At 47.2% G+C, this 26,702-nt stretch overlaps 1 protein-coding gene across 4 annotated transcripts in view; it reads left to right on the forward strand.

Moving 5' to 3' along the window:
- Positions 1-6,887: 6,887 nt before the first annotated feature.
- PTCH1 (patched 1) overlaps positions 6,888-26,702 on the forward strand; it is a gene marked incomplete at its 5' end in the record, with an annotated part of 59,338 nt that continues 39,523 nt past the window's right edge. For 2 of the 4 annotated variants that reach the window (XM_081237432.1, XM_081237433.1), the window contains 2 exons: positions 6,903-7,100; positions 8,722-8,914. In XM_081237432.1, coding sequence (XP_081093558.1) covers positions 6,903-7,100; positions 8,722-8,914 — 391 coding nt within the window. Of the gene's footprint in view, positions 7,101-7,755; positions 8,047-8,721; positions 8,915-26,702 lie in introns of those variants that run through there. The other 2 variants (XM_081237435.1, XM_081237434.1) reach the window with 2 other exon arrangements.

A 26,702-nucleotide genomic window follows, 5' to 3' on the forward strand; every position in this document is an offset into this window, starting at 1 on the left:
TTGGCTCTAGTAGTTCAACGTGCAATTAATTGCCTCCACAAAGAAAGACAATGCTTTTTGGTATTACCCTTTGTCACTGTCACTTATTATTTCTGGGTGGTACCTCAGGATGAATTATTGCCTCAGGTGCATTGTGTACCCATGTTGTAAAACAAGGGCTTTCAATTGTGAGTTTGTGTGTGTTCCAGTTGTCACCCAGCTTCCTTCCACAAGGCTGTAAAACACCTTTGAGTCCAAGATCTTTTTATATTAAAATGTTGAATCAAGGTAGACACCAATGGGCCCATTCTGAATTTGGGGTATTAGCTTCATTTCAAACTCACTGAGAAGTGTATCTAATTCCTGGTTATAATCTTGTCATAATGTAACAAGCTATTGGAATAGGAGTTACCACCATTTGGAATTATTTTGTGGGGAAAAAAAGGCTGTTTTTTTTTTACAAATTATCTTCAACTTTCTACAGATAGAAAAACTAATGAGGCAAATCAATAGGTATTGAATGGATTAAAATATCTGTCTTCCCTATTTTATCCTCCTCTCTCTCTCTCTCTCTCTCTCACACACACACACACACACACACACACACACACACACACACACACCTTTTATTTTCTCCCGCCTCTGCCACAGTGTATAAAGCCCTATTGAGACGTGTAGGCGTGATGTGTAAACCGGATTAGCAGTATGAAAGAAAGACACACAATAAGCTGGAATTGTTTTACTTCCCTTTCATTTCTCATGCCTATATCTCTAATAAATTTGTTGCTCCAGCAGTGGGTCAAAGGGATCATGTTGCTCAGCTTCTTTTTCATGTAAGACCCGATGGCAGAGATCACGGAAGTGAATGGTGTGCCTTCTGCCAAATGCAGAGCTTGATATGGATATATTAGATGGGGAGACAGAGACGAGGAGAAAGATGCAGGGAAAAACGTTCAAAGTCTAGGTCTTTCCAGAATACATCTCTATTGCTTAAAGTAATGTGGCTAAGAAGATATACAGACAAGGGAGGAAATCACTATAAGGGTCAATGCTGTTCTCTTTCAAGTTCATTGTAGACTGAACATTTTCTCTGCAGTTGGTGACATTCCCAGCAAAAGAATACCAATAGCTTTGGCACTGCATAAAGTCTAATTCCCTTTTTCAAACTAGTATGTGAACCTGGAGTAATAAATGTGGAGATTTCTGGGACCTTCTCAGGACATCTTCCCTCTAGCACCCCCTCCCCCCACCAAGCTCACTGTAAGCTCAAAAAATGCCAGTGCTCCCGGGTTTGTGCTGTAGACCCCTCATTTACTCTTTTGTAGAATTGGGAGCAGCTTCCCATTAAAGGAGATCAGGGGTAATTAGCAGCATTATTTTGACAAGTTGGCTAGAGCTGTTCCCTTTCCTCCAGTTCTGGGGAGGGGGGATAGGGGAGGAAACAGAAGATGGAAGGGAGAAGGGGAGGGGAGTCATGCTTAAGGGGGTTACATTCTGTGACTGCTGAATCGTTTTTTTCCCTCCCCCTTTTAGACTCATTTTCTACCATCACCTTTAAGCAAATACAAAAGCTGCCAATGAGAAAATAATAAGACATTCTTAGGGAGCCAAGAAATGGCTTGAATTGAGTCAACTCTTATCCAAGGTACCTGCTTTGAACTGCTCAGGCTCTGGGCCATCACTCATATCCTGTACCCTGGGCTCTCCATCCATAAATAGAATATTACATCAAATCCCCAATTCCTCTCCCCATCATAGCCTCTCAACAGGAATACTTGTGGCACTTAATGTAATGTTTGCAGTTCTTTGCATTTGTGGAAAAGAGTATTAAACTCAGTAGACAAAATTATAACATGGCCCAAGGGTCAAATTACTAGATATATTTACTCCTTCATTCATTTGTACTCTGCAAATATTAGCTAAATTACATTACATTTTAAAGACCCAATTAGTTGGATCTGGGAAACCAGTGAAAAGTCAAGTCCTATCGTGGTTTTTCATTACTCCACCAAGTGCAGCTCCCACAATTGCTTATCACTGGAATGTCCAAACACAAAGGGCAGATGTTTTATTTCAGTGTCATCATTTGGATAATCAGATGTCATTTCTGAGATGTGTGTGGCGTGGCCACGGCTGTTTGACTATTGGAGCAGAGAAGAGAGAAGCTATGAGGGAATCATATTTTAAGAGTTTAAGGAATGTGTTTTGAAACTACAAATTCCAGTGAAGTCTTGGATCATGATGGGGAGACCAAAATGACAATTAATGCGTTGAGATGGACTTTACTTGGAAAGGGACAATGGGATACTCAAGAAAGAGGACCAGCAACTCCTGCTGGTTGAAAAGGCATCAAGCTTCTCACTTGTTGGGTAACTCTCACGGGGGAGCCATGCTGCAGAAAGACCATTAAAGGGACTTTTCCCAGCAGACACCTTCACAGCCCTGGCTCCTCCTGTCAGCCTCATCTCAGGTCTGGAGAATACTAGTTGAAGTTAACAAACCCGGTGTGGCTCAGCGGTCCCCTGCACAGGGCATGCATATTAAAGCCGACAATGCTTACAAATGTAAATAAGGGCAGATTGATTAGGAACAACATTATCACTGGGAATGTCGAACTCACATGCATCAGCAATGAGGCAAATTGGGGGCAGGCTCAGCCCTGACCACCCAAGTCGAGCAGGCTTTTACACTGGCTCCTCTTCCCTTTCTTAAAACGTTACAGAAACAAGGCCAATTAGATCCTCAAAGTAATTCATCTCTGTGTATGAAAAAAGCAGACCACAGGGGAAGCGGCGGGTGGGAGTGGGGAGATTAAGATAGCGCTTGTTAGAGCCCAGGCTGGGGATTGCGTCCTGGAACCGATGGGTAGAATTTACAGGCCGAGACCATTGTCTGAAATGCTGAAAAGTTAACCTATCAAACAGCGGGTGAGGGAGCTCAGGGAGCTGAAAACCCCTGAGATCAATGTTCAAAACGTTTAGGAATTAAGTCAAACCCAGGGAAATGAGCCCGAGTGGAAGAGGCTTTGCCATTGAAATGGTGCACATGTAGCAGCGCCAAAACAAGAGGATATGCAGCTGCGTGCGGAGAGTAATAGGGAACCATTATGTGTACATAGCCTATAATTTCATTTTTGAATTCCATAATCTAAGTAGCTATACTGAAATTGCTATAAATAAAAGATTGGGTGGAAAAACTAATATTTTGGTCTAAAACGTTGTAAAGAGTTTTGTACAGACACAGCACCCTGCCTATAGCTACATGGTTACCTTTGCTATACAGCACGCCTCAAATATAAAAAGACTGACGTGTCTTTTTAGGGGTTCCACCCCCAATCTTTAAAAATTAATTTCCAGCGGCAAGCACAAAATGGTTTGACTTGAAAAGTCTGTAGAACCTTTCAGTGAGAAAAACTAGAATAATAAATCACGTTTCCTGATTTATACTATTTACCAAACATAATAAAGACCAGGATATTGCTCAGAGATTAAGCTTGCTCTGTGTCGAGCCCAATACTCCTGCGATATTATTTATTAACCTACTGTCATTTGAAATGCACGCTGCTTGTCTTCCCTTCTGCATTTTCTCAGCCCTTCCCAGAGCCGCGCACAAAATCACGTGCTCCTTCGGAGTTTGAGTTTTGAATTTCCGCGCTGGCCGGGTACTCCGGTCCTCCTCCCGATCCCGTGAACACCCCCAGACACTTCTATTCTCTTTGTCTCTTTATTCTGCAGGACACCCTACCCTGCCCAGGGTACTGCACACGTTTTGCCGGTTTGGGATTCAGAGGGCAGGGCCTCCCAGTGAAACCAGGAAGGAGAAAAAGCTAGAGGGAAGGTGGTGAGGCTGGTAGGGAGGAGAGAGATGGGGGAGTAAAGGGGTGAAAGAGGAAGGAGAAAGGAAAGGGGAGATTGAAAGAAGTAAGCAGGGGGAAGCCGCCGAAGAGAAAGTGAGGCGGCGGGGAGGGCTGGCCGACAGACCCCCTGCGGGAGCCGCGTGGGTAGCCCGGGTGGCCGGCGCGTCCGGCTGCAGTCCCTTTCGGTAGAGGGCAGCTAAATGGTAAGGGACCCGAGCGCTCAGCGATTGGCCGGCCGCGGGGAGGCCGCACAGGCATTGGGTAACGTAAGGGGGCCGACCGCCTTCAGGAATGTACTACGGCGCGTCCGGCACGTCCGTCCGCGCCGGCGGGGAGTGCGCCTCGCCTGGGCTCCCAGGAGCCAGCGCTGGAGACTTGGAGCTCGCTTGGCGCTAGCCGAGCGCAACGACTTCCCTACCTGCTTGACCAGGGCTGCGCGGGCGTGGGGAGTCCGGAGCTCCGGCGCGCGCGCAAGCGGGCGCACTCGGACACGCGCGCGCGTTAATAGGCCTCCGTGCCCTAGAGCGCGCGCCGGCCGGGCCCTGGGTCACGTGGTCGCGTGGGCTCCGCCTTCTCCCCCGCTCCTCCCCCTTTCCCTCCATCTGGGTTTCTTTCTTTCCTTTCCTTTCTTTCTTTTTTTTTCAATGAACACACACCGTGTGCATCTTAAAGCCACACTGCCCCATTTCACGGCTTCAGTCGGCTGCTTGCTGCCGAGAGTCCCTCTGCAGTTCAACCCAATTTTTAAAAAAGAAAAAAGGAAAAAAACAAATACTAAAACGAGACAGAATCGAGGGTTTGTGGATCTGGTCCCCATTCCAGGGAGGAACTTAACTTGCAAAAGAAAAATACTCTCAAAAAAAATTTTTTTACGTAAAAATCGGAGCTGTGTAGAGAGTTTAATTTGTCTCTGGCCCCAGGATCCACCTCAGAGTCGCGTGTTTTCTTCTCCAGGGGAAGCGAATCCCCGGCATGTCTCGGTGACACTGGCTGCAGTGTCCGCACAAGTCCTAGCAATCAGCGCACAATTTGTTTCAAATGAATCCAGCATCAAAGCCTTTATTCTCCTTTATGTCACGCTACTATTAAATATAACAGGATGCGTACCAGTTTTGGGGGGGAACGTTTAAAACAGACTTTAAGTAAATAGGGACTTGTGGATAAGTAAAAGGGGGGGGTCCAAATGAATCCAAAATAAGAAAACTTTTCTCTCTTTCCAGAGAAAACATTTGTTTCTCCGGGTTGTTAAAAGGATTCTGTTGTTTCTCCTTTACCTATGTCGCATTAAAGATTCAAATAAAAACTCCTCTGCCTCCACGAGACTACATCGGTGTCTGGATTCCACGTTTATAAAACCCTGACTCCTTCAAACCAGGACTGTGCTGCCGAGGGGTTTTGAGAGGGAAAGGGGCGGGGCGGGGGGGTGAGCGAACTTTAAGAAAGGTGGCTTTTCCCAACGTCCCTACTTTCCTCTTTAACTTTCCATTTTGTTTATCTTAATGCGAGGCGTTGTTCCCTGCAAGAGCCTAAGTCTTCTCTTTGGTTATAAAAGAAAAGAGAGAAGGGAAAAAAAAAAATCTGGCACACACTGGCGCACTATCCACCACCCTGTCATTATTGGTGCAGGCCTGGGAATTCAAGCCGGACCTCCCAGTATTTGCTGCAGCTTGAGGCCAAGGTGCCTCTGAAAGGGTTTTCTTTGAGGAATTTCTGAAATTGTTTAAGCGCTTAAAAAAATTACATTTTCCCCCGTGTCTATCGCGAGGCAAATGATCGTGGGTGTCTGTGTGTGTGCGCGCGCAAAAAGCATCTTACAAAAAGAAGACACTGTTGAAAAGAAAAGGAATAAGAAAGAAAGGGAGGGGGAGCATTCCTTAATGGAAGTATTGCATGCGAGAAGGTTGGCGCTCTCGGAGGCTCCCCCCGAAGCCGGGGATGCACACACTGGGGTTGCCTACCTGGGTGGTCTCTCTACTTTGGTGAGCTGTTGCTAAGCAGCTAATAATAGTCATGTTTGCTGAGTAATTTCTGCCCTCCGCGAGCCAATCATGTTGCAGAAACCCAAGCCATCTGACAGCCCCGGGGGCGGGAGCTCCAGCCTTTTTCTCTTTCGCTCTCTCTCTCCCCCTCCACCCCCTCCCCTCCTCCTCCTCTTTCTCCAAATGGAGAGAGTTCTTTTTTTTCTTCTTCCATCTCATCTATTGAATCAAGGAGCTGCTGCGGCCGCTGCCCGCTGCACACACACAGAGCGGAGTCCCCAGGTCCCGGGAGCGAGAGAGGCGCGCTGCACTGGGGCAGAATGGTCCAGCGGGACAGCGAGGAGCACAAGAAAGCAGAGTCCGGGACCAAGCAGCTACCGAGAACCCAGCAGCCAGAGCCCAAGCAGCCCGAGCAGTCCGAGCAGCAGCTTCAGGAGCCGCCACCGCCAGCAGCAGCTGCCGCAGGAGCAGCGGCGGCGGCGGCGGCTGCCCCGGCCCGGCAGCGCTGAGACCCACCGGGCGCCCACGGACCCCGCGGCGGCGGCTCTGCGCTTACCTTCCGCGGCCGCTCGGGCGACCCGTGAGACGCCGAGAGAGTCAGCGAGGCCGGCGGGAGCGGCGGGGATTTGCTGGCGCTTTCTGCAGTGAAGGGGTCGCGGCGCGGGGCGGGGGACGGGTAGGGGGAGCTGGGGACAGCGAGGAGCGCCGCGCGAGCGCCCGAAGGACAGGCTGGCTCCACGCGCCGGCTCTCGCTCTCCGGAGAACTGGATGTGGGCAGCGGCAGCCGCAGAGACCTCGGGACCCCCGCGCAATGTGGCAATGGAAGGCGCAGGGTCTGACTCCCCGGCAGCGGCCGCGGCCGCAGCGGCAGCAGCGCCCGCAGTGTGAGCAGCAGCAGCGGCGGCAGCAGCAGCAGCAGCAGCAGCAGGTCTGTCAACCGGAGCCCCAGCCCGAACAGCCGGCGGCCAGCAGCGTCCTCGCAAGCCGAGCGCCCAGGCGAGCCAGGAGCCCGCAGCGGCGGCAGGAGCGCGCCGGGCCGCCCGGGAAGCCTCGGTTCCCGCGGCGGCGGCGGCGGCGGCGGCGGCAACATGGCCTCGGCTGGTAACGCTGCCGAGCCCCAGGACCGCGGCTGCGGCGGCAGCTGCAGCGGAACCCCGGGCCGGCCGGCCGGTGGCGGGAGGCGCAGAAGGACCGGGGGGCTGCGCCGCAACGCCGCGCCGGACTGGGACTATCTGCACCGGCCCAGCTACTGCGACGCCGCCTTCGCTCTGGAGCAGATTTCCAAGGTGCATTTCAGACCCTCTCCTCTCCTCCCACTCTCTCTTCCCTCCTCTTCCTCTTTGGGATCGTCCCCGCCACACACACACACACACACACACACACACACACACACATACACACACCCCTTTCCAGGAAAAAAAAACCAGACAAGTGGGGATTGAAAAATTCAAACCCTCCCTCCGGTCCTGGGAGGAAAGGGCTGTCTGAAGTCCGCAGGGGGTGGAGGGTGTGTGTGTGTGTGTGTGTGTGTGTGTGTGTGTGCACGCGCCCTCCCCGGCGTGCCTTTTCCGGAGCACTGGAAAGCGGTCCACAGTGGACCACCTCCAGGGCCGCCGCAGCGCGGCACTGCCCTGTGCCCCCTGCCCCTGAGCCCCCTACTCCCGCGCCCCTGCCCCTATTTGCAGCCTAAACCCCTGTAATACTGCCACATTTCTTAACCTCTTGGAGGGGGAGGCGGAGTGGAGAGAGGCGGGGGGGAGGGAGCCGAAATAAAGGTGGTTTCCTTTTTTGGCAGCCGGTTTTGCTTTTGTTGAGCATGAAATCTCTGCTCCCTTAAAAATTATCCTCGCAAGAGGGTATCTCCCCTCTTCTTTTTCAGTTTTTGAGCCACTTCTTCTCAGAGCCTGTGGGGAAAGGGAAAGTTGTAAACAAATTGCCACCTTAAATCCGCGGTGCGGGTCTGCCGAGCGGCCGGGTTCATTGTGTTTACGAGGTTCGCTGAAATGTGTGGAATCCGGGGAAGGCGAGCACCCAGACAGGGGCCGGCCGGGGCCGCGGCCAGCGCCGGGGAAACGCCACCGCCGGGAGCAGCCAGAGCCCAGCCAGGACCCCCGCCTGCGTCGGCCCAGGCTCTTCCCCTGTGCATTCTGCTGCTTTTCACGTTTAACCAGAAGGGAAGGGAGAGGAGGGAAAGATCCATGTGGCTGCCCTCTTCCGATCACAAATATTGTCGTAAGTTGCAGATGGCTGCCCCACTTCCTAATTCAGCTCACACGGCGTCTCCCAACGCTATGGAAATACGTCGCGAGTGAGCTGCGGCGCCCACGCTCACCACGTGGATCCCAATTTACTACCACGTCGGGCGGGGGATCAGGATGCGGGAGCCCGCCAAACCTTGTTCCCAAAGTGCTCTCGTCCCCCAGCCTCTGTCCTCGCCGGAGCACCCCAAGAAGGGTGAAGGCTGGGGCAGGACTTGCGGGGAAGGGCGCCGTGGTTTGCTGGTTCTTAAACATTGGGCTCCATCGCGGGGATTACGCAGACCCTCCCTTCCCAGGTTGGTGTGAATATTGCCTGTGTTGAATGGTGTCTCTCCTCTTTGCCTCGGCTTCCCCCTTGTTCTTGCAGCCCCTCCTCCCAGACCTCCAAGTCACACTCGGGGATGCTACGAAGGCCGCGCGTGGGGGCGCCCCTGCTGTGACCAAGGTGCAGCTGCCACGCTGCAGCCTGACTTTGATTTATGACCAGGCCCCCCCACGCCGCTCGTGTTTCCTTGGGCCGACCTGGGTTCCAGCTCGAAGGGCACCCCTCACGGCTGTCGCGGGATGCCGGGCGGGTGCGCGGAAGCTGGCGTGGGCGCGCGGGCCGCGACTCCCCGGCGCTCACTCCTCCTTTCTGCTTCATCCTCAGGGGAAAGCTACTGGCCGGAAAGCGCCGCTGTGGCTGAGAGCGAAGTTTCAGAGACTCCTATTTAAACTGGGTTGTTACATTCAAAAAAACTGCGGCAAGTTCTTGGTTGTAGGCCTCCTCATATTTGGGGCCTTCGCTGTGGGATTAAAGGCAGCTAATCTCGAGACCAACGTGGAGGAGCTGTGGGTGGAAGGTAAGAGATCCAGCGCCCGCCGCAGCGCCCTCTCGTCCCCCACCCCGGGCCCCCTGTCCTTCCTTCCAATTGATAAAGATATTTGCCAGCATACACCTAGGTCCTTTCTGTGAAGAGCGAAAACCCCCTGCCCGCAACAGGGGGAATTGTTTATTGTTTGGGCGCCTGGCCGGGAGCCAGGCCCGCCCGACAAAGGCCGCGCTGTAATCTACTCGGGGCGCTGCGCTTTGCGAGGTGTTGTGGGAGAGAGTGGCGAGGGCGGGCCGGCGGGGGCGCGGGGGCCCCCTCCGCGGGACAGACCACTCCGCACGGCCGGGGGGCCCCCAGGTCCCGCCGCCACCGCCGCTCGCTTCCGCCGCGCGCCGAGACGCGGCCAGAGGAAGGCCTCTCAGCTCCGGGCTGTACTCCTCGGTTTCCTTCCCTCCCCCACCCCCACCCACCGCGTCCAAAGAGAAAGGAGGGCGGGGGGGTTGCAGAGAGAGGCCACCCCTCCGGCTGGAGGGAGTGTGCGCGCCCCCGGCGGCCGCGACCGCCGCGCGGAGGGCGGGGGGCGGGCACAGCGCGGGCCTGCGGAGGCGGCGGCGTGTGTGGTCCTGTTTTTGGACAGCTTTCAACTCTTGGGGAAAAAAACATTTGTCTCAAGGTACAAAAAAAGGGGGGTGGGGGGAAAGGAGTTGGAAAAAAAGCAGTAAAGCACAGACTAGAACGCTTGTTTGCAAAGTAGATTAATGTTTCCTCGCGGGTGGGGGCTTTTAAAATGGAATTATGCTGGGGGAAGGCTGCGTTTTAGAGGCTGAAAGAATAAATGGGTTTTAAGAAAGCGGGTTTGGAGGGAGGGGCCGCAGGAGCTCTCCTAGGGGTTATGCCAGTCTTTTATCCACATTCCTCAATTTGGGGGTTCTTGAAGCCTTTTTTTAAGTGGTTGTAAATTTAAAATAGATCACACCTCCCACCCCTGACACCCTAGACGGAAACATTTTACCTTTTTTTTTTTTTTTTTTTTTTTTGTAACTCTTGATTCCGGGGTTTTGTTTTAGGAGCGGTTGTTTTTATTTTCTGTTCGTTGTTTTTTTACTCTTTTTGGAAAGTAACAGAGTTGCTGTTTGGAAAAATTTTAACCCCTGAACACTGCTTAGGGAATCTCTTACAATGAGCTGGGAGGGAAGGATTGTCGTAACTATGTAGATATTTCACACCAGAATATCTGAGGCATTCCTAGTGAAAGGTATCTAAGACAAAATTTGGAAGCCTAAGAGTTACATGCATAATTGCATAATTGATCCCTTTCAGAATGCTGCAGGAGAACTAACCTTGGAGAATATTTTGTTAATCTTGCCTTGTTTGTGAAGATTCAGCTTTCAGTGTTTTGCAAGAATATGGTGGTGTCTTCCGTTGAGTAGTGACAAAATAATAGTCCAAATAATTAAGACCAGAAAACATTCTTGCCTTAAGAAGCTTGGTAATTAATACAAGTGTTCTTTGGATTGAATCCATGGGGTAATTTACCTCAACTCAGCACCTCATTGTCATTGATAGATAACGAAGGGTTTTAATAAGCACCTGTGATGTCCTAGCAGCAAGTTTACTGAGCATCTATAATGGCCCTAGCACTGTCTAGGCACTGTAAGTGACACTAAAGATGTGAGACACTCCAAGTGCACAAATTCATGCACTTAAAACTACTAGAGTTGAATATCAGACTTACACTAAATTTGAGCTCACAACTGCAGTAAGCCATGAAAGTTAAATGGAAAAAGCTTCCATGGAGGTGGTGAGGCAAATTAGAGCGGCCTAGAGAGTGGAGGAGGAGAAGGGCTTCCCTGGTGGCGCAGTGGTTGAGAGTCCGCCTGCCGATGCAGGGCACACGGGTTCGTGCCCCAGTCCGGGAAGATACCACATGCCGCGGAGCGGCTGGGCCCGTGAGCCATGGCCACTGAGCCTGCATGTCCGGAGCCTGTGCTCCGCAACGGGAGAGGCCACAACAGTGAGAAGCCCGCGTACCGCAAAAAAAAAAAAAAAAAAAAAAAAAAAAGAGAGTGGAGGAGGGAGAGAGTTGTAGGCAGGAGCTCAGAAATGGGGTCAAACAAAGGCCCAAGCTTGAGTGGACAGCCGGCAGTGGGAGACCCCCAGTGTGGCGGGGATAGGGTACAGTGGCTCCGTTGGGCCCTGGGCAGCAGGTTGGGCCCTGGACCGCAGGACTGCAGTTTGGAAGTGATGTGATTGGCTAGACTGTGGGGAGCTACCACAGGTTCTAAGACAGCAAGTGATGAGCAAAGGGGGCTCCCAGCTCTGTCCAAATGTTCACTTTCTGCTACTTGGGCCAACAGATTTGTTGGGTGTCATGATGATGACAAAAGACTATATCTTGTTGTTTTGAGCAAGACTTTTCAATAGATTGTTAATAAGTTTAAAGAGAATTAATGTAAAAAAAAAAGAGCTAATGTAACTTATTTATGTAACATTTTATAAATATTTCTAGAATTAACTATGTTTTTGCATTACACAACTCATGTCAAGTCCTGGGAGGAGAAACATGCTTATTAGCTTTCGTACTTGGGCTCTAGCTTAGTGACAGAGTGTTGGGGAGTGACACACCTGAGATAAGACTCATTTTGCCTACTTTGGGCCTCTGAGCTATTTTCCTTCCCGTTCTGTTTTGGCAGTTTCAGTGTGGCGCACTGGTTCTTTGGCCAAGTATTATTTACTCAGTACTATCACTTGTTGAGCAACTACCCTTACCGTTTATTATATATTATTACATGCCTTACCACTCAGTAAAGTAGCTATCTATTATTATCTTTATTTTTATAACCTGATAACCTATGTAACATTTTCAACTTGTAAGTGAATTATTGTCCCATTTTACAAATGAGAAACTGGATCCTCTATGTTTCCATGTCCACTTTGCCTACTAGTGACTTAAGTAAACCTGATCTCCTGTTGCCTTGACCTTGATTTCTCATTCATTCATTCATTCACTGCATGCTAGATTCTTCCCCTGTAGAAGAAGCAACAGTTTCATAAATGCAAGTAAACCCAGCCAGGGAGGCCACCATACCATTTTATAATTTTAATTTAAATTCAAAGTAGAGGTAACAATGAGGAAGTCTTGTTCCTGACATAGTGGGCTTAGTGTTCATGTCAACAGCAAGTAGTGGAAGCATTTACTTTTCAGAGTAAGAATGCTCTGCTATCCTAGACTTTAGTAGAGTAGAATGAGAAGCAACGTGGAATTTAGGTTAATTGTGTACTTTAATGTCAGATAAATTCTTCATCACTATCAGCAAAGAAGTCTGTTAGATGGTCTTAATAGGGACTGCAGATGTTCTGGACACAAACACGTGTGGTTGCTACACGAAATAAACCAAATGAATAGAGGTTGCATATTTCCTTAGTTAAAAGGCAACAGAAGAAAGGAAAGCATACGAGATTTTAAGGGGAGAGAATGCTGAGGGACAGTTTGGAGAATGTTATTTCTCCTGTGGGTAAAAAATTGACATGCATATACACAAACACAAAGGCAACTGTGTCCATCTATACTCAGATACGTTCAGAGGACTTCCACCCAGCGGACACACAGTCAAGTGGCAGGATGGCAGGAACACCTTCCAGGACAGCCCTGAGGGAGGGTGACTGAGTCAGGATCAGGACTGGAGAGGTGAGGGTGGTGGGGCATTCCAGGCCAAAGGAACAGCCTGGGCAAAGGCACAGAGGACAGGGGTGTGGCCTCTGGGAGAACTCCCAGTGCTTTCCTTTGGTTGGGGCATCAGGTTTGATGTGGAAAGCCTTGAGGCTTGGAAGGTCCAGATGCATAGCAGGAAGGTCTCTGATGTGTGCAGGGTGTTTGGCTGAGGGGGCTGCCAGCTCTTCCTTTTAGCCATTCTTTGCCTGCCTCAAGATTTACACTGGTGTTTTTGGCCTCCAGCGCCCTCCCTGGTACCAGAGTGTTTCTCATCCTTTCGGGCACAGAAGGGAAATGCCTTCTTTTTAACCTTGCCCATTTCTCTGTTGGCTTTTCATTTTTGCTTAGCACTTTTATGCTTCTGTCTCACTTAATATCTACCCCCCACTCCAGCCCTCTCTCAGACACAAGTTTGTTGTCATGATTCTTCAGTGACGCAACGTTCATTTATCTTTTTGAGGTTTTTGGTTTTTTTCTCAAAGCTCGCCCAGCCCCCAGCCTCCTTTACTGCAAAAAATAACAGCCTTGAAATGAATCCATATTGCCTTGTGTTTGGTTATTAACATCTCTGGAGGCCAGCATCAAGAGAGGACACAAATTGTGACTGATTGTTTTTTTAAGGGAAATGGAAAGGTTTTTTTTTTAATGCTTGCTTGATGTTTCTAAGTGCTCTCGAGTTTGTAGCTAGAGTTTGTAGTTGCTAACATAAGCCTTCGGTGTTCTTGGCTGTTCTTGGCTCTAAGTCAGGCAGTTACAGGAGATAATTGAGCTTCACCATCCTTTTCAGTTTAGAGCAAGGTTTCTCACTATTGACATTTTGGGCTGGATAATTCTCTGTTGTGGGAGCTGTCCTGTGCATTGTAGGATGTTTAGTAGCATCCCTGGATTCTACCCACTAGATGCCAGTAGCACTCTCCCAGTTGTGACAACATGTTTCTAGTTATTGTCAAATGTGGGGGGGGGGCAGTGCAAAATTGCCCCAATGGAGAACCACTGGTTTAGATAATAGATTTCAATTGGAAGCCCCATGCTGTGCAGATGGAAGGCTTTTATTATGACAGAGTTGTGGCTGCTAAAGCATTGCTATAAATGCAAAAGTTTTATTTTCAGGATAACCCTCCCTCCCCATCCCGGTATTTACTGACCCAGGTAACTAACTTTTTTCATGCAAATAATTTAAATTTTTGATTATTCTTAGAATTACATTACATAGCAAATAAAAACATCATGAAGTTGAGAGAAAGTGGGTGGGGATAGGCATAGAAGAAAGGAGAAGTGTTATATTCGAATACATTTTATTCCTTTTCCTTCAAGTAACTTAATTTTGCAGATAGACCTCGGTGCATTTCAAACACAGTAGGCTGAAGGTTTTTAGCATGAACGTGACTTTGTAAAAAGCAATTAAAAACACCACTGGACTTTGTTCATACTGCAATAACAGCTCCTTTCCGAAGCCCACGTAGCACATTGGCTCTTTGGTGGTCTAGTTCTCCAGATGTTCCTGTCACACACCTCTTTTCCCCAGGTGGTCTTATGCACCAGAACCAAAGAGACAGCGAGGGACTGAGGCATGTCACCCAGACAGGCGGTGCCTGGGCTCTGCTCTTACTGCCCTTTCCAAGGTTATCACCCAGTTTCTGCTTTCTGGGGCTGTCAGTTTGGGGTTTTGAGCATTTCACAAGGGACAAAAAGAATGAAATGCAGAAGCTCCTTTCTGCTCCTGGGTCGCCTAGGCACTTTTTAAAATCAAGAATATGTTTTTTAGATAGGTATTGATTAGATTCTGATAGTGGACACATACATACAGGTGGAAGCAATTGTGGCATATCTTTCATATCTGGAGAAAAATGATTAAAAAAATTAATGCCCAACAATAATTGCTTTAAAAATAACAAATAGCCTCAGATGCCTTCTTCCCAGGGTAGTTGACCCTGTGAATCATCGTATCTCTTTGCTGCCTGCCAACAAGTTTAGAAGTCAGGTTGGGTGATGGGGTGTTTCAGATACACAGAACGCTGCTTGGAGGCTCCAGAAGATGACAGTTTCCAGATGTATGAACCGCTGGATCGGTTTGTTTGGATTATGCGCCACAGCTGATGGCGAGATTAACGCAGGCTGGACAAGCTATGGGAGATTTGTCTGGTTTCCACAATGCCATGTTTATATTTCATTGGGATTTCTCCTTCAAAGTTGACCTCCCTGTGACCCCTGGAGCTCTGTCCACTCGGGCTGAGCTGTAACTTGTCTGCCCTCCTTCTCTTATTGGGGGGTCACAATTATGCAGTGGAAGGGGCCATTTATATGGCTCCCCACCCTCACACACACTTTGTCCATGCCAGCAATCTGCCCAGATTTAGCCCCTGAGGAGTAGTCTATTCAACTGGTTGAGAGGAGGGGGATGTTTCATTTAAAAAAAATTTTTTTTGGCTTTTAAAACAAGTATGGAAATATTTAAAATTACTTGAAAGGAGACCAGATTTAATAGAAGCCACTTTGCAGAAATACAGTATTTTAACTTAGCACTGTTTTGACACTACTTTGAAAAAAAAAAGTTGAGGGAATTCCTGCTATGTGAGACATCCCTAAATAATCGCCACACCTGTATGATTCTATTAGTATAATACTGTTATCTCCTTTGCTCCTCATCTGTTCCCAGGACCCTTTCTCCATTCTCCTTCCCTCCTCCCTCCTTCCTCACCTATATCCCTTTGCTCATCTCCCCTCCTCTCTTCTCTCCCTCTGCCTCCCACCCTTCCTTCTACCCACCTATGCCCAAATCATTTCCTTGCAGTGGATCTCTGGAGTTACTAGTGTGAAATCTGAAATGGTAGTAAATCTGGTTACTCACAAACTGACAGGAAGAAATTAGTAAATGTATTATTTCAAATCAGCTGTAGGAGATTCTAGATGCAGAGCTGCCATTTGCATCCTTGGGGTTCATAGGTTGGTGAGGGTTTGTTTCAAGACCATACTCTTTGGTGGGGTCTTATCAGCAGATGTGCTTCCCCTATTGAAGAGTCATGGCATTTTAATGAGCTTTTGAGGTAACTTTAGAATCCATTGACACGTGGATTGTGAAACAAGTCTCGGTCCCCTGTGCTTAATGTGCCATATGAAATGTGGAAGAATTGGGCCCCATAGCATTTCTGAGATGGTAAGTGAAACGTGCACCATGACATTCCAGCCCAGGTGTTCCACCTTCAGGCTTTCCCTGGGTGAAATCCACATCAAAACCAAAGGGAACATGGAGCTTAGATCGAGATGGAAGAGGACAGGTTTCCACATCCAAATTTTGGCAGATGCCACAGTATTAGATGGTCCATCCACATGAGAAATCTCAGTTGACATCCCAGAAAGCAGACAGCTTTGCTCATGAAGGCGTTTCTGGCAGTCCAGGAGGAAGGAAGCTCCTTGGGATCTCCTCAGTGGAAACCTCCCTTGACTACAGAGATATCATCAGGATCACCAAAATATAAACACTTTTATTACTCTTTGCTTCCAAACTCTGAATTTAGGTGCTTTATGGTAATACTTCTTAGATTTTTTTCCCTCTTAAACTGGATTTAGGATTGTTGTTTCCTTTACACTGCAATATCTCAGTTTTTCTACATATATCTTTAAGTTTGACAGAAGAAATAAGCCTTTCAAATCATTAGAATGCTGCCATTGAGAGACTGCTTGGCCATTGTGGAGATTCTGGGGAGTTGTATGTCCAGAAATATGCATCCTGTCCTCAGTTCCTTCAGGACTGTGACCATTTTGTTGTATTGGGGGTTTAGAGCATAGTTGGAAAAACAGCTGTCATGTGTTAAGGAAACTGTATTATTGGTGGGCAGTCCGGTACCTGCTAATGAGTGACAAGTTTGTTGTTGGAGAAGTTTATAATGTGGAGGCAGGGCCTTATTACCAATCCAGAAACCCAGGTGTGAGTTGGCCCAAATAATCCACACTGCCTGTGGGTCCCAAAACTGGCTATGAAGGCAAGGCTAGTGAGAAGCAAGTCTCCGTACCACAGCACAAGCTTTATTTATTATAGTTAAAATAAATGAAAAACAGTAGACTTCCCCAATTTATCAACCAAGATAGTCTTCAGTTATTGATGAAACATGTATGAAAGTAAGCAAAAGGAACTGGAAGTGGGCTTTGTTAAGTACACATGCATGATTTTTTCCCCTTAAATCATTGCTTAAGGGCTTCTGGCCCCTAGCTCAGGAATCCTGCCCAAAAATGCCAGATGTATTACACAGTCAAGTACTGCAATGTAAACACTGCTCTGTGCCATGAGGCAGGGTGGTCCATCTTCTGTTTAAGAAGAGCAGGAGGTTGAGAGGGAATGAGAGGGGTAAGCCCTCTGCATTGAGCACAGCAGTGATCGTGTCATTTGTATTTTTGGCTGCATAGTCAAGATTTGAAACTACAAAAACCCAGTTGAATTAATACTTTGTACGGGCAAGGAAAAGCAACTTGAATTGGGATGCCAAAGAGAGCAAGATGTGGCTTGGATAATGTTGCTTCACTGGGTCAGATAAGTTTATAAAATGTAGAACAGAATGGTGGGGTGAGCTGATAGGAAGAAAGCTGTTGTCTTCATAGCGGCATCTTCAAGTTACTATGAGCATCACCCTTTTTATCAGCTGTGAGTTAAATTGAAAGCTGAGTGAAGCAAGGCAAGGCGAGGCCAGCTTCTTTCACAGCCCCTTCCTGCTGGATCGGTACACCTTCTGTGTGTAAACCTGAGATTTATCACAAAGCTCCTCTGGTGTTTTGTAGCATTGGGGGGAGGGTAACCCAAGTTACTCTGCAAAATGAATGGCCTTCCAGTTTGCTTCCAGTTTCTAAATTTACATAAAGAATCTAATGATGATCATTTGGAGGTGAGAAAGTAACTAAGGACTTTGGGCCATCCCTCCAGTAGAATGTGTCTTATGTGCTGTGGAAATTGGAATGCCTAGACATATCTGTACACCCAAATAATCAAATACTAAGCAGTCCTTACGATGATTAGATTCAGGGTTTTCAAAAATTAATAGGGAAGTATTTTGTGAGTTAGGAGGAAATGGGGTTTCAGTTTGGACTTGGGGAATTGTTAAAACAACCTGTAATAATATTATCTTGATTTTAGAAATCCATTCTATAGAATGATCTGAGAAAATTGCTTTAAGAAACATTGATGATAAAAACAGGAATTTTGAGGTTAAGGAAAATGTAGACTTTTTTTTACTCTCTCTCCCTCCCTCCCTCCCTCCCTCCCTCCCTCCCCAACCACTTTTTTTCTTATTTTGAATTCTCCCATCTTCCCCACCCCTATTCCCTTGATTTCTTTTGCTCCTTTAGTGGAGAAGTCAGAAAACTTCACAAAATAGATGTAAATATCACAGTTTCTTTTTAAGTAGAAGCTTTCGAAAAGATAAAGTAACAAAATAATTTTCCCAGACTACCTAAGACATTATTTCTTTCCTCTTACCTGATTTTTTCCCCATGAGGTTCATACAGTGTTGTAATAAGTTAAAAAACGATACCATCATTTTTGTCACACATGATCCAGAAAAAAACTGCACATGTTTAATACCTTGCTTAATTGCAAACAAAGCTTGCAATTTGAGAGAATTGGGATTAGGGCTAAATATCTATTAACTGCTCTTTCTAGAGATTTGGGGAATAGGATGACCCTTTTTTTTTTCTTTTTTTTTTTTTTAAATAGGCTACAGTTTCACATGGCTCCCAAAAGAAATCTCTCTCCCTTTTTGTTTCCCACACCAATTGATTTATCATTTTGCTTGCAAGCAGATCCAGAATGTTAGGGCAAGAACACACTCACTTTTTTCTCGTAACTTTTTTGTTGCGGACCGAAACCAGTTGACTTGAATAAATTTTTCTGAGGCCTGAATGTAGCCAGCAACGTGGAAAAATCTTGCCATTCAGGGCCGTCTGAATGTACATTTCAGCCACACAGTAAGCTGCATTGGTAGGCACTGGACTGCTAAATACAACCATTTTTCGCAGCAGCGAGTTAGACAGGTGATTAGCATAATTAGCACCGAGCAGCTATACATATGGTAATGCTGAGTGTGTAAATGCCAGCTGCGGTGTAAAATTTATGTCAGGGGTCGGCAGGGCTGTGCGAAAGTATTGTGTTCCAGCTGCAGGTCAGGGCCGCCAAAGCTTACCTCCTTTTCTCTTGTTGGTGAATACGCCAAACAGAAGAGAAAGACAGAAATATAACAGATACGGCTTTGATGGAACAGCCCGGTTCTGTGCAAGAGGGACTATTCTATAAAACACACACACACACACACACACACACACTCACACACTCACACACACTTGCAGAAATCCCATTACTTTCTCTACAAATTGTGTTTACTTCATGCAGGGTCCACATGAGTGGCGGCCAGGATGGGAGGTTGGGGTAGGTGAATGGGCCAAATGATTTCCTGGGAGGAAAACTTTCAGTTAGTGAATTTTTAAAAGGAGTTAAGAGTTGTGCCTCTGGTTTTCTCCCCATCCTCTTGTTCCCCCTGCCCCCCTCCCATTCCCTCCACTACTCCTGTCCATATTGTTTTCCTTCTAATTAAACAGGGGAATCCCCCTTAGGTGAGCTAGTGCAAGCATCTTTAGAAGATTGAGAATTGACCATTGTGGAGGTGTTAGTTCGCCTTGAACATAATAAGGTTCCAACAGTTTGACTCTCTTCCCAAACTGCTTGACTGGTTTTAGCAAAGGGCTAGAATAGAAGTTCCCTTGTGTCTTATGGCAGCTATGCTTACCATTCCACCTACCGCCACTCTCAGACCCATGAAATTCTTTATGGGTAAGAAAAGAATCCTGTAGGTTTCTTGTTTAAAAGGGAGACAGTCTTCAATCCTTCATGTCCTTCGAAATGCATCATGGGGGATTTTATTGCTGTGAGGAGTTCATGCATTTTTGCTCTGGAAGCATTTTTTCTGCCACCCTCCCCCCACCCCCACTTTTCTTCGGTTGGTGACTATAGGAGTGGTGGTGGTGACAGAACATAGTTCACACCATGCTGACCTAGTGATGAAACTTCCTCACAGCACCAGGGGGTCCTTATGCATCAGCCCCTAATCCAGCTAATCCTGATGGCCACACAATCATGAAAGTGGCCCCAAGTGACCAGTGACATGCGTCTCCCCACACAGATGCAGAGGGAAGGGTCGGTGCGGGAGATAAATCGGGCCAGCATGGAGTTCCACAGGGGCCAGGGAGCCTGTATGCGAAGGTGGGGACTCACATTGTCTCCCCGCTTCCCAGGCCACTCAAAGCAGGAGGCCAGTGAAAAGAGGCCCAGGCTGGATCATGGCAAGAAGACTGTTTAGAGCAGAGAGGTGATATCCGCCCCACAGAAGCTGGGAGAAGGGAACCGGGGTTGATGTCATGCAACAGCCTGACTACTAGATAGAGAGCCCACAGCCCTTGCAAGCATTTGGTTTTGTTGTTGTTGTTCAGTTGCTTTGTGTCCTTATGAAGACATTAGGAGGCCTTCACTAAGAACTTAGAACTTGATAACAGCATGCTGTCTTTGATCCCTGGGTTCTGCTTCCTGGTCCAGCATTGCCTCTGAGCAAGCAGGCTGCTCTGTGTCAGACCCTCCTGGGCTTGCTCAGCTCCTGCTGAAGGACAGGACTGGAGTTTGCATCTGCTTGCCCGTAGCACTTGAGCAATTGGGTGCAATCACGGTAGGACCTGGGACAGTTCACAGCTGGGCAAGTATGCAGTTAGGGATAGAGCCGAGCTCTACGCTGCCACATTCTGCTGGAAGCCAGCAACATCCAACATCCTGGGGTCTGCAGGCTTGACTTCACTCAGCCTGTCATAGGTGGGGTTGACCCCAGCCCTGATTTGCCACAGCAGCAAGTGACCAGTGAAGAATGGGCCTCCTGACAGATGCAGTGTCATGTTGGGAGCTGGTGGCCCTGTGAGAAATACCGGGTTGGGGGAGCTGTGGCAGGCAGCAGGTCCAGTGTGGGCAGGGTGCTGGGCTGACCTGATCGTGTCCGACAGGGCAAGCTGGCGGATTCGGGGAACGCCGTTCAGAGGAAGCAGCCCGGGTGGGAACAGATGGTACCGCAAACAGCTGGTGCGGGGGCTAGTAGCAGGCGCATGCTCAGAGCCGCTACTGCCACTGCGCTTGGCCCTCCTCCCCCCTCACAGTCCCTGGGGAGGCGTCGCAGTGTGTCTGTCCTGCTCTTGTTTTTGCTGTCTTCATCGCGCTGGGCTCACTTCATGAAGACAGATTCTCTTTGGGCTATATGATTCTAGCATTTTCCCATGGCAACGCCCAAGGGCACAATCCCACCAGGAGAAAAACAGCCCAGAAGCTTAAGCAGCAGTTGGCTAGTCATGAATAAAAGAGATGGGTGGAAGAGTGACTAAAACTCACAGCCCAGGAGTTCTCAGCCAATTGCCCAAATTACTGAATCTTCATTTTTTTCAGTTTAGAAAATGAGCTGGTGCTAATAATTTTACAGTTACACCCTTTTAGAGATTTGCACTTTTTCATGCTCACAATAACTAATCACAAGATTGAAAGAAGGACCTGAAGCAACTAAAGGGGGGGAAAATCTGTCTAGAGGCTGTTAGATAATTCATGGGATTAATCAAATGCAAATGCCCCACTTGCATATACACAGACCCCATTTTCCTAATTGGACTCTGAGTGGGTACTTTTCAGGCTGAAAGGGTCATTTGTTTTGACTGATTGACTTTTGAGGCTTTGGGGAGAATTAATATCTTATACAGATGACTGCCTGTTCCCAAGGCTCTGTATTGAGGCTGTTCATTCATTTATTCATCCGACACACTGAGTGTGCACCGAGGTGAGTGGGCAGCGGACAGTGCCTCCCTGAAAGGACTTGGAATTTATTGTGAAAAACACTTTGGTTGGTCCTTCAGAACATCTTTATGTGAATCACAATAAGCTTTTGCCAAAAGCTTTTTGCATGAATGCCACAGATGTTTATTAAGCTCTGTGTGAAAGGCCATGCTGAGGAACAATCCAGCAGAACATCATGGGGACCGTCTGGTGTCTACCATGGATGGGAATGTCATTGGCCTGGGGGTATGGACCCCTGAGTGGAATGGTTTCCTACCTATGTTGGCCCCTCTTCACCTTAGAAAACTATACTTGGTTTGATTTGCAGAGGACAGGATCAGCAGAAGTGATGCTTTTTACCCTGCCTCTTTCAAAGAATTGGTTTAAGCCTCAGATTTCTGGAAAACAAAATGGAAGAATTTGTAGGTAAAGAGGCTTAGGGCTGCTTGTTCCTTGTGTGCCCTCATTCTCTCTGCCCCCTCTAAGACAGGCACCTCTGAGGACCAGAGGGAAATGGGGCCTGTCTACTACTGCCCATGGGGCCCTATGGGAAAAAAAAAACTATCTTTTCAGCGGTGGTGAAAAATCTGAGAGGCAACATTGTTGTCCTTTAAATAAAGATACCAGGTATTTGTCCTGTGCAATACTTTTGTGCATTCTGAAAACTCTTATCTGTGAGCTTACGGTAGTCCGGTATGTGTAATTTGGCACTCCTGAACTCATAATCTCAGCTGGTGCACAGAAGCCCTGAGGCTTGCAGGACAGTTGGGCTCAGAGTTAAAGGTTGATTCCACCTCGCATCAGCTGGTAACCTTGGGCAAGTCACCCAAACTCTGCAGCTCTGTTTCCTGCTCTGTAAAATAAGAGTGATGATATATGCCCTGCAATAAACAAATAAATGAATGGATGCCTGCTCGGCACCTGGTTAAGGGTTTGGGAAATTTCATATAATTGTCAGTGCTCACACCATCCTATGAGGTTAGTAGTATCATTTTTGTTCCACTTTACAGAGAAGGTTACTGAGACTCAACTGTATCCCAAATTTCAGTGGCTCGGGTGGCAAGACTGGGACTCAGAACCCAGGTCTTCTGATATCTGTTCCCATTGCCTGTCCATTCCACCTTGCCCCATCTTGACTGGGGTTAGCAGTAAGCAAAATGTTTAAAAATAAGTAAAGGGGCTTCCCTGGTGGCGCAGTGGTTGAGAGTCCGCCTGCCGATGCAGGGGACACGGGTTCGTGCCCCGGTCTGGGAAGATCCCACATGCCGCAGAGCAGCTGGGCCCGTGAGCCATGGCCGCTGAGCCTGCGTGTCCAGAGCCTGTGCTCCGCAAGGGGAGAGACCATAACAGTGAGAGGCCCGCGTACCACAAAAAAAAAAAAAAAAGAAAACAAATAAAAATAAGTAAATAATGAGTGTGAAGGGCTTTGCAAGTGGAAAGCACCACACACATATAAACGTTTATTTTGTGTCCGGGATCCTAAGTAACAGTTTTCCTGAGTGTTGTTCAGAAAGCTTGGTTGTTATTTTGTTGTTACAGTTGTTCAGTTTGGAAGAAGGGAAAAAATATCAGAGGACTTCAGAATATGATAGAGATGCATAATATTTTTGCATTGAGTTTATTTTTAATACAGATGCCTGTCAAGTAGCTTTCGTATTTTTCTCTTTTTGTCACGTGAGAGTCTTTAATTATACATGTTTACTGCAGAAGGATTAAGAAATAGAGATAAACCCCAAAAAGTAAAGTGGGTAAATATTATTCATAAACCACTGCACAGTAATAACCACTGTTCACATGGCTGTATACCTACATCTATATCACAAATGCTGGATCTTACAGGTCATTCCGCTCAGTACTCAAAAATGACTATGCAGTATTTCATAAATATGAGATTATTTTTAAATTAAAAAAGGACTTTGACCTTGATAATGGTAAAGAGAAGGGAGCAAACCATTTCCCCCAAACCACACCTGTAATTTCAGTACTTGAAAGGGCTTCCTGAGACCATAACTTCACACTCCTGCATGGTAAGGAAGACAGCAAGATAAGGAACAGCTCCTCAGGGCCGTCACCCAGCTGTGATGTAGGATAGGCATTTGCTAGAGTCACAAAAGTCAGTGAATCTGTAAAACTGCCCTGTCCAAAAGGATTTCTGTTCCTGGTAGCTTGTTCTAGAGTGACTTGGGTGAATACTGATGTAGGACCATATGAATGCTGTGCAGTTTATGACACAGGTACACCTGAGAAGGAGCTAAGTCTACCAGTGCAACCAAGTGAATGACATGATTATGGTCTCACCAAGCTCCAGCCACTCTTGCCTTCTTTCTCTCCCTGTTGCAAGCCAAACCTGAGGACTTTGTGGTTGCTAGTTCCTCTGGCCAGAATGCTGTTTCCCCAGGTCTTCAGAGTCAACATAAGTATCTCTTCCTTTTAGGTCTTCCCTGGCAACTCCATTTGAAGTGGCCTTTCCCCTGCCCCACCACCCAGTAACTCACATGACATCGCCACCTTGATTTCCTCCATGCCAGTTGTCATGCCATGAAACTACCACATTGGTTTGCTTGTGTACTGCCTGTTTGCTTCACTGGCCAGCGAGCCTCTTGGAGCTAATCTACCACACACCCCAATACACAGCACATAGCATGAACCCCACAAATGCTTGCTGGCTGAATGAATCATGTTACAACTATTTATCAAAGAAAGTGGATATCAACTAAACTTTTTAAAAAGTTACTGAATAGTTTTGCAGAAACATTCATATTTGTTTATAAAAGATGAAGTGTTAAGTAAAATATGGTCATGTAATATGGAAAAGTAAATCTAATTTAACAATACTCAAAAGTAGGATACAGCATAGCTGGTTGTGGAAACTAGAATTCAGGGTCCTTCAACTCTAGTTGCTAAATCTACCAATGATAATAGTCTTGTCTTGGTTGAAAGTGGTTGTCATGTTAGCAATATATTCATATTTATCACTAGTGTAAAGAGGTGGAAGAGCAAAAAGGTTTTCAATTCTAGAGATGTGAAAAATGTACCCCTTTATTAAAATATAGGTGTTTATTTAAATATACATCTTAAAAACTCAAAAAAGGTGACATTATGGAATCCCTGAGATACATTTTATGTCTTGTAGGAAATAGCATCATTTCTGAAACCCCCTGAGGTAAATTAATCGATCCATTATGAGATTGGTCTAGAAAAGTTTAGTTAGTTCTTAGCAGCATGAACCTTGCATTTGGTTTTTATTTCCGTGTGCACTCCTCTCCTGGGTCATTACCTTATTGGTTATAGTTGTAGGCAGCCGCTCTGCTGGGCAGGGGCGGGGTGGGGGGGCAGTGGGCCGCGGGGAGGTCTATGGTCCTGCTTTGGTGGTGGTTGTTTCTACTTCATGGCTGAATTCACCTGGCGTTACGACTTTGTAAGCAGCATGAGAAGTCCCATGCTATGCCAGTGCTTAAGGAGGCAGGTACAGATGATTGATAGGCAAGGGGCATTGATGTCTGATAGCCAGAAAAAAGGAGGGGTTGAGCTTTTCTTCAAAAAGGCTATTTGGAGCTCCTTGGTGTGCAACTCTGTAGCTTTTCAGGAGTGACCTCTGGACTAATAATTGGCTTTTGGGGGGGGTGGTGCTCATACAGCTTTTCTATCTCTAGAGAATGTGGATTGAGTGTAATTCAGTTCACTAATTGGTTGACATAATACACAGTGATTCCTGCCAGAAGGAGCCAGACCCTGCCTGCAGGCAGCTTTTATGGAGCATCCTGAGAAGGCCTATGGCGTTATGTAAATGCATGCCCTGTTGCAAGTTGCTTCCTATTTTTTCCTATGGTCTTTAACTTCAAACTGATTACTGGGGCCTCAGCAGTTCACTGGGCTATTTGCCAAAGTTTTCTGCAGAATCTAAATAGTTTTTATAGCCAATGATCATTTCTCTCTCTCTTCTCCTACACCTCCCTTCCCCCACCCCGCCCTCCCTCTTCCTCTTCTCCCTCCAACACACCACAGTATGTTCAGCCTCACCTCACAGAGTTCCACGGTGGCCTTGGCCATCTGCGTGAACCTGCACAGATGACTCTGCCAGTCTGCGAATCTGGACTAGTTTTCCTAATGAGGGCATTATTTGCTTTTTAGCTTGCTCCCTTGTTTATAAAATATGCCAAGAGAACTAAACAACCCGCTGTTCCCAGTACTTATTTACTTGCTCAAACCCAATGTTTATGTCCTTGAATACTAAACTTGAAGAAAAAGGATTTCTCCTCATGAGAAAGCTAAGATGATCCCTGAGGGTTCTTTCTAAAAGATAGAGCTGAAGGCCTGCTTTTCAGTAAACATTCAGCTTACAGTGCCTTTTGGAACTGGAGTGTGTAGGGGTGAGGGTGCTCGAGGATTCTCTTCTGTTAGCTGTCCCTGCGGGCCTTCCCTCAAAGCCCTTACCATTTGCCGTGTTGAATCAAAGCAGCCTCTCCAGAGCTTCATTTCACAGCTCCCATCAGGGCCCTGTTGAGAAGTAAAACTCCTTTCCCTCCATATGCCCCAGACAGTGCAGCATCCTGAGCTTGGCGCGTCCTAAAACCCTAATTGAAATACAGCCTAGAACCCGAGGAAGAAGACGAAAAAGCAGTTTTTAGTAACAACATTACTCGTGCTTTGTCGTGCTGGCTTCTCTCATGCCCAGCTTTGGCCGCCTGCTGGAGAAGCTGGGGCAGGGGTTCAGAATCACCAGGGGAGCTTCCAGAACACAGGCAGCCCCGCTCCCAGGTGACTCAGAACCTGGCACTTGTGCTTTCTGGATGCTGACCAGGTGAATCTGAGAGAGCAGGTTCCAGGGCCTCCCAAGACAGCCATGGCTGATACATTTGGTTCTTCTCAAGTGGGACTTCCCCTTGTGCATCTGACATAAATCACATTATTTATCTTCTCCTGGCAAGTTTTGTGCTAAATACACATTTGCCACCTTTCCTTGTTTCTTTTTCCAACAAGAAGAAACATTTCCTTGTTACCTTTGCCAGATTATTTAGGAGAAGAGTGTAAATTGAAGCCATTTATCTTGAAATGTGCTGCAGGGGCACATTGTTTATACAAGTGAAAGAAATTGTAACAGGGGTATTTGGTCTGGTCTGCAAGGAAAAGTGTCTCAAGTTTTCCTTCCCCCTCCCCCTTTATACATATGGTGTGTTAGTTAGAAGGTGCACAAAGCACGCATGCATTAGGTTTGCGTGTGTGACAGGCAGGACCATTGTTAATAGGTTTAGTGAGTATTTTTTATATGTTTG

The sequence above is a fragment of the Mesoplodon bidens genome (assembly GCF_964165515.1).
Source record: "Mesoplodon bidens genome assembly, chromosome: 6".
Lineage (NCBI taxonomy): Eukaryota > Metazoa > Chordata > Mammalia > Artiodactyla > Ziphiidae > Mesoplodon > Mesoplodon bidens.